This window comes from Acanthopagrus latus, chromosome 4 (assembly GCF_904848185.1).
Source record: "Acanthopagrus latus isolate v.2019 chromosome 4, fAcaLat1.1, whole genome shotgun sequence".
In the NCBI taxonomy this organism is placed as follows: domain Eukaryota; kingdom Metazoa; phylum Chordata; class Actinopteri; order Spariformes; family Sparidae; genus Acanthopagrus; species Acanthopagrus latus.
Genome location: NC_051042.1, coordinates 23,262,197 through 23,270,638, shown reverse-complemented (window position 1 = coordinate 23,270,638; position 8,442 = coordinate 23,262,197). Strand labels below are relative to the sequence as shown.

The following is an 8,442-nucleotide window of genomic DNA, read 5'->3' as shown; positions in this document are numbered from 1 at the left end:
GTCTAAATAAGGAAAACAACATCTTTCTTTTTTAATTTTCTTTTCTTTACCCTTTTCTTTTCTTTTCTTTTCTTTCTTTTTCTTTCATTTTTGTTCACTTTTTCTTTTCTTTCTTTTCTTTTTTCTTTTCTTTTTCTTTACTTTTTTCTTCTCTTTCCTTTTGTACCTTCTACCTGTTTCGGTGTACATGGTGGAAATCACAGCTACTTATGCTTTAATTCACTATTTGATACATTAAGACCAGTCCCATACTTACATACAATGTTTATTATCTACAAAACTGGATTGTTAAGTTGTCAGTATTTCCATTGAGTTAATTAGTTTAATGCACCTTTATCCATTTATTTAGATTTATATACACAATTCTGACATCCTGATTGTTATTTTTGTCTACCTCTTCAAGGCACTTGATTGTGGCTATCACACTTAAATAGTCTTGTAATCATTTTATCATCAGTGCCTTTGTGTGTCTTGTAAATGATGTAAGCGACAAGAGTGTAAAGACAACAGTTTAACTTTATTGTTTACTTCCAATAACATTTGATTTATTCAACACTGCAGCAACCAAATCACTGGAAATCTTGTCATTGTTACTGCAGGTACTCAAAACTTCCACCTCAAGGACATAAACATTTTTCAACAAACATGTGGAATCATATGTACAAGACAATACATAATCTAAGAAATAAACTATACAACTCAGAAATTGAAGATCTTTGATTCTTGACTTAACACCTCTTTTTTTTTTACAAACATAACTAAATTGATTCATTTCAATATACTTCTTCATTTATGAGAACTAAAATGGCAAACTTCATCAACGGCAATATCTGCAATCAAAAGGCAGTGCATAATATAATTCAAAGCCTTCTATGGTAAAGACAAACGAGTATTATGATGCTTTTTCAAACAAAATGTAGTTCTATGCATTATAGACATAAACAAAGTGTCTGTGACTTCACATCACACTGCCTGGATTCAGGACCTGACACGTTCCAGTCATTAAGCATCTGCAAATTATTAAGTATGTTTCTTCCAAAAAGAGAAAGTAAATGCAGTTGAATTCAGAGTAAATGTTACATTATTTTGTAATTATCATCTTAATCTTCCAATCATTGACACAGGTGCCAGAAAAATGTATCAGGCATGAACAAGACAGAATACACCCAAACAATGGTTGCTCCTTCATAAATTAATGTTGTTTCACAGCTGTATCAAGTTCAAAGTGATATCAAAGCATGATCGTCCACTGTGAGGGTCTAACTCTGCTCCACAGAGAAGTTTGACTCAGATCTGTTGAAAAAAGAGAAGAAATTGAATAAGAACAAATGAGATGGAGTAGAAAATGAGGAAGTGATGAAGTGTGGGTGAGCTTACATGTCCTGGTGTTTGTGGATCATGTGGTTGTTGTACTCCAAGACAGGAGGGATGGCCTCCTCATCCTCAGGAACCTGAAAGGGACACATGCCGTCAGACAATTTCCTTTCCACTTAAAGGGCAAGTACACCATCTAGTGGTAGAAAAAACACTCGTACCTCCCAGTAAACTTCATCATCATAGCAGTTGTCATCAGCAGGGTCGCCCCAGATGGGGAACCTCAGGATAAAACCTTTGAAGACACACACAAAATTAAAAAATAATAATAATAATAATAAAAAAAACATTAATCACGAGTTCTAAATTCAGTTTTAAGATTTTTTCTTGACATTAATGCAAGTGAAAAGCTATTTTCAAAGCATAGCATCTAATAATTATACAGCCTCCAGTTTTCCTTCCATCCTTCTTGTAATAACAACAACTCTTACATTGTCAGTTATTTCTACATTTTTAGAGAAGTTTTCTTTAAAATACTCTTTATGAAGTTCTTTAAAAGAGCTCCAGAAACATCATCTTCATATGGAAAGATGAGTATTATAGTACTTTACATACATTAATATTGCTACACAACATGTTTTTCAAACCCACCGACAATTCCTCCTCCAACAAGCCCAAACGCGATGGCCACACATGTACCAGCTGCCTGGAAGCCTCCCTGTGTTCCTACCGATCTGTTAGCAAACTCGCCTTCGAAGTCAAATGTGTTGATCAACCTGAATGAAGAAATTTTTTTTTTAATCCAGAGTTTCATTTGAAACTTTGAGAGGTGCGAAGCAGAGATAAGAGCACTCAGATGAAGACTGCAGGCTTTCTGAACTCACCCCTCTCTGCTGTAGACACTTTCATCGGCGGCTGCAGCAACAATGGCGCCAATGAAGCCACCGAGCATCCCGGGCACGGCGTGCAGGTTGTGAACTCCACAAGTGTCCTGGAGCTTTAAGTGTTTCTCCAAGAAAGGCTGAAATTGAAGAAAACATTCATTCATCATCAAAAGTCCAGTTGCCTACGATATGGCACTTTGAATTTCTTTTTTGGCCATATTAAAGACAACCAATGCTTGGAAAAATAAGAATTGGCCTTTAGAAACTCACCAAGTATAATTTGTAAGTTGTTGTAGAAAATGAAATCCTCCTCATGTTGTTAAAATCCCAGTACTGATAAAGAGGCTATCTATTTTTTTTTCCATTTTTAAAACCTCTTTTAAGTTCCTTTCTCTGGAATTATTGTCTCATTACAAAATGCTTTCAACAAGCCTCACCCAACATAATAACAGCTGACTTGAGCTTCACAGTTATTGCCAACCAACTTTCTTTGAGTTGTGTCACAACTTGCTCCATGCCACTTAACTCTGAGTGCTGCCAGCGCCTGTTTTTGAATTGAGTCATCACTTCTTACAATCCTGTCATTTTCCTGTAACACGACCAACAGCTGGTTTCGTTTTGATCCTCCTTTTCATTTAGCCTCCTCCATATTTTTTTTTATTCCTTTTCATGTTTGTTTTTTCAATTTATCAACTTTTTTCCTTCGACTTTCTGTTGGGACAGAGCCAGGACACAACTAGGAGGCACAGACTCACCGTCACAAATAGGTAGCCAAAGGTGGAGATGATGCCAGTGCAGAAACCCACAATAAGTGAGCCGTATGGAGTGATCATGAACTCTGCCGCTGTTCCCATGGCGACACCACCTGCCAGGGTGGCATTCTGGATGTGCACCTGTCAGGTAAAACAGCACGTTTGGTCATGAGACACACACTGCTGTTACAACAATGCTTAATGCTTATACAAATTCGCAGCCTTACCATGTCCAGCTTTCCTCTCTTCTGAGACATGCTGGAGATGGCCACTGTGGTGAGAACAGAGGAGGCGAGGGCGAGGTAAGTGTTGATGGCTGCTCTGTGCTGTCCGTCGCCGTGGTCTGTGATGGCGGAGTTGAAACTGGGCCAGAACATCCACAGGAACAGAGTACCTGAGAGATGAGGGAGGAGCAATCAAACTGCAGTCAGGTTAAGACATTCACAATCAAGCGAACAGGTTTGACAACGATGAATGCAAAATAGAAACCATCTGTCACTCACCAATCATGGCAAACACATCCGAGTGGTAGACAGACCCATTGAGGCGCTTGCTTTGGTGTAGGTTTGGTCGGTACAGGACCCAGGAGATGGCCAAACCATAGTACCCTCCGAAGGCGTGAATGACCATGGAGCCACCAGCGTCTCTGCACTATAAACAGCACGAACAAAAAATCGCAAAGTTTGATCAAAAAAAAAAAAAATTCACCTCTCTTGTACAAATACTGTCACGGGGGTGACTGGTGGTAGGTGGGACTCACGTGAAGGAGGTCTAGGATGATGTACTCCTCAACAGCAAAGAGTGTGACGCCAAACAAGGTGACAACGAGCAGCTGGACGGGGCTTACTTTTCCCAGGAGGGCACCATAGGCGATTAGAGAGCCGGCACAGCAGAAGTCTGCGTTGATCAGACTGTGGGGGACGAGAAGGAGGGCATGATTATGGTCTGAATGAGGGGAAACTACCAAAAGTAAAATACCAACGCAATGAGCAAATGATGACACAGATCCAGAAAATCTTTCTTTTTTAATCCAAGCATTCTTCCCACATTTTCTCAAGTTATCCCTGCAAAAGTCATTTTTTAGCTGTAGCTGTCAAAGAAATCTTGTGGCGTAAAAAGTAAAATGTCTCCCTCTGTAAATTCAAGTGGAAGTCACATCTGAAAAGTAAAACATCTCCCTCTGAAACGTATTCAAGTAGAAAATCACAATTATCAGAAAATTGAAGTAAAGTGCAAAATTGGATTAGAGAACCTCCCTTCTCATCACTAACCCAAACAGACAAACATCGTGCAGCTCTTTCTGGAGCCATGACAGTCTTTCTATAACGTTACACGTGCTCTCGTAACCCACGGGACATGTTAACATGCTTAAGTCATGTGTAGAAAAGGTGGATTTGCATGGAAGGTCCCTGGAGGGGTCATAGCCAAGAGCGACTCACGCTTTCAGCAGACAAACTTGATTGACTGCAATCTTTGCAATGAGCGCTTCAACTCAAGGTCTTCAAGAGACTGAAAAGCCCTAATCAGGTGACAACTGTGACATAAGAACTTCTTGAAAACACAACGTGTCGCTCTCCTTTCCAAAAAAAAGGCACTCATCTGCTGATCTGCTGTCAGGTTGAAGTATGTGGTTACATAACGAAGCCGCGCACCAAACACCTGCACCTCTCCAGGTTCCTGAATCACTGATGACGCGCAGAAATCAGAGGCTTACCTCTCTACACCGATGGTGATTTTTCCAGTCTCTGGGTTGAGGGCGTGGAACCAGCCCTGCATGAGAAGAGCCCACTGCAGACCAAAGGCGGCGATCAGGAAGTTGAATCCCACACCACCAAAGCTGTAGCGTTTCAGGAAGGTCATGAGGAAACCAAACCCAACGAAGATCATGACATGGACGTCCTGGAAGCCTGGAGAGAGGGAAATACTCAGTGGATGAGCATTGAGTTGTAAAGCAATGATCTACACTTGCAGAATTATGAATACAATATTTTAAAATGTACCAGCCTGTTAAACTCTACTTTACATATAGTTTCTTATTAATTATTAATTTGTCATTTAAATTGAGCGTTTATTAGTTAAATTTTTTGCTCAATAGCTTTTAGATGTTAGCCAGTACTTCATGTGCAGGTTACATAATAAGAAAAGTGTTTTGTATTGGGCAATGCTGCTAGTTTGATGAATTGCCTTTGCACAATTTAGATTTTAGCTGAAAAACAGCTCATTAGATTTTAATTAATGCAGAAACTGGAGGGAGGACGGGCTAAAATGACCACAATCTGCTTCTAAATTGTTGCAGCTGTAAGAAACATTATGAATTTGTTGAAAAGAATAAACATATACATAAAAATTAATTGAAGACATCCATTAAATACCAGGCTGGCACATCACTGACACAGGATCTTCACTTACTGGGATATCTGAAGTAGAAGTCATTTTCGATGTCGCTGGTGATGTTGTTTTCCCTTCTGAACTCTACCCAGTGTGCGTCCGACTCCTCATCATACCGGATGAAAACTCCAAACAGAATGATCATAGCAATCTGCCAGACGAAGCAGACAGCCGGCAGACTCACACGAACATTGGTGTTCTTTGAGTGGCAGAAAAAATTGGTCAGACAATCGGCGCAGTTCCCCATGGTGATGCTTCTCTGCAGTGGATCGCTCCTCAGTTAGGCCCCTCGCTCTGCTGTGACTCCCAGCAGCTCCTCAGCGGGTCTTTATATACATACTGACCTGTGGAGGGCTGTGCTCAAGTTCTCCACTCACACACAGAGGCTGGACAAATCCCACCTGGAAGCAGGTAAACCACTCCTTCACTCTGCTTGCCTCTGCCTCACCCCTCCCAGAACCAGCACGAGACAGTCACTGCATGAACATGTGATCAAAGTACAGACATTTTATTCAGTGACTAACCTTTATCTGGCATCATCTTCTGATGCTGTAACTTCCTGCATTGTTACAAAATGCTCTCGTTACCCAGGTGGTCAGCACCCTCAGAAAACGTTAGAATGGTGTAATGGTGAAGACACCTGTGACACTAGTTATAACCAACTGGTCCTGTGTTGTGAATGTGTTGAGGGAACTCTTGAAAGTATTAAAATTGTCCTGGGTGAACACACCTGTCCCTCAGGCTTAGGTGTCATCAGAGCTACATGCTGCATTCAAGTGTACACACCTTTAATCTTAGGACGCAGTATTTTTCCCAGGAATAACAGAACTGTTCCTTGGATCATTTCATTTTATATCCAACAGTTTCTTTTCTTTATCACAACCTTTAACGGAGAGTTAACCGAGCATGAATGTAAAGTTATAACCACTGACTGACAACCAAAACGTCTGTGCTCATCTCAGAAACTAAATCAAGCACACAGTTGAAATAAGTTGTGTAGCGTTCTGAACATATCTTGCTTCTCCATTTTCAAAATGTTCGGCGCAGTAAGCTTTATGACTTTATTTAATCAAATTTGAATGGCAGAAAAAAAAAAGTCAGATTGTTTTATTGTATTGATATAAAAATAAAAAAAAATAAAACACTTCTAACTTTGAAGACAGTCCAAGAACTGACCTTACAATAATCAGAAATACCAGTGTAGGCACTGGTGGATTATTCCTACTGCAGAATTCAAAGGGCCTTGGTGCAGCACAATAAACTCAGCCTTGGGACAGACTAATTACTGGAACTTATAGTAAGACTTGAGTGTAAACTGTCTCTCCAGGTAGGGATGCTTATGTTACTGTACCCCTCATCTTTCTCTGCGGTACACCAACCTGCTCATCAGGCGGATTTCCGAGTTCAGTATCTAGCTCAGAGATATTACACGCAGCTGGTGGAGCTGTTGGATCAGGAAAATCCACGTGTTTACCCCTCTTCACCCCTCACCCTCCCCAGCAAAACGAGGAAAAAAAGAGCCATCGTTACTTTGGTAGGTCCAATCAGAAGCTATGGATCAGAAGAGAATCCTCTCTAAAGCATTAAAGTTTACAATGTTTTTAGCGTTTTTCACATGAAATCACCATCGGCCTTGTTCAACGTGGAGGATGGCGTTAATTCATCACATGCCCGCTGGTTACATTTGTCCTCCCCCCAACAGGTCATGTGTACTGCGCCGTGCTCTGTTCAATCTTGATGATTATCTGACAGAAGAGATTCCAGTTTAAGGATCCATCATATGTCAGGGCTCCACTGTATCTCTGCGACACCAAGGACATTCCAGATGATATCTGTTTTCCTCCTGTAACATACTTGACTTCTTCAACGACGTTATGCAACAAATTAAGTATCGCTGACGGAGTTCGCTCAAGTTTTAATCAACGATGTACGCCCGTCCGACTTTAACAGACAGATCTGGTGTCATCGTAATTCTCCGCGTATTCTCAAATGTCACCTGTAATGTATCACTGCAGCTTTTTAAGAACGATAAAGAAGTAAAAGTCTACAACACACAGACACACACACACACACACACACTGATATAAACACAGATTAGATGATTCTTGATGCAATAAACATGCTGCATGACGTTTACAAGTTAGCTGCGAAATATTCAGGGCTCACACTCGAGTAAATGTACAGATATCATGTTAAAAGTGTTATTATTTTTTTTAGGGACTACGAATGCAAATAAGCAGCTCTGCTAAAATCTGGCATATTTACAGAGATATTTTCGATGTTCATCAATATGCACTGCCCCTATCCAATTATGTTATTAGTTACTATACAGTTATTGTACATAATCTGATTGTGGATGAAATAAATGAATTTAGAAATACACTTGCTGGATCTAACTAGTAAAAGAATCCATAAAGATATATATATATATATTTTGGGGTACTCCAAAATATAGTTGAGTGATAGCATAATGCAGCAGAAAATGTGCAAGTACCTCAAAATTATACTTAGGTACTGTTCTTGAGTAAATATACTATGTTTTTACAGATTTCCCTGTTGTTTGCGCTGAATTACGTTGAACTGGAAGGTCTTGTTGTGTATTTTGATTTAAGAGCATTTGAACCTGCAGATTCACTCGTGTTAAACTGACCGGGAAAGAAACCAAGACACCAGTCATAGGGAAACAAAATCCAAGACAGTAAGTGAGAGTAATGTAACGAGTAAAGGTAGAGAGCAAATGTAACTTGTACTGAACAACTGTAGCTACAAATGTGAGATAAGAGTAAATCCTTAAACGTGTGTAACAGTAGCACGAGCAAGTCATGCATTCATTACTGGAAAGTGTATCAAATACAGAGCAATGTCTATGTGAAGGAATTGTTCCTATACTTGAACTTGCTGTTACATAACTCTACCTGATGTCAGTTCATGGCAGGTATGTTTGTCACTGTGTGTGTGTGTGTGTGTGTGTGTGTGTGTGTGTGTGTGTGTGTGTGTGTGTGTGTGTGTGTGTGTGTGTGTGTGTGTGTGTGTGCGTGCATGCGTGTGACACCTGTTGGAGTGTGAACAACCACAGAAGTGATTTTGTTGCTGCTATAACCTCC

The 8,442-nt window shown here is 40.1% G+C and overlaps 1 protein-coding gene across 1 annotated transcript; it reads right to left on the bottom strand.

Annotated features, from left to right (window-relative positions):
• Window positions 1-715: 715 nt before the first annotated feature.
• rhcga (Rh family, C glycoprotein a) lies at window positions 716-5,654 on the bottom strand. Its single transcript, XM_037096795.1, has 11 exons — window positions 5,360-5,654; window positions 4,665-4,857; window positions 3,711-3,861; window positions 3,454-3,601; window positions 3,178-3,344; window positions 2,954-3,091; window positions 2,199-2,335; window positions 1,966-2,090; window positions 1,536-1,609; window positions 1,378-1,451; window positions 716-1,293 (listed from the first exon to the last, which is right to left on the bottom strand). Exons 1-11 carry the CDS (start codon window positions 5,583-5,585, stop codon window positions 1,260-1,262), a joined length of 1,467 nt encoding a protein of 488 aa, XP_036952690.1. The 5' UTR covers window positions 5,586-5,654; the 3' UTR covers window positions 716-1,259.
• Window positions 5,655-8,442: the final 2,788 nt, after the last annotated feature.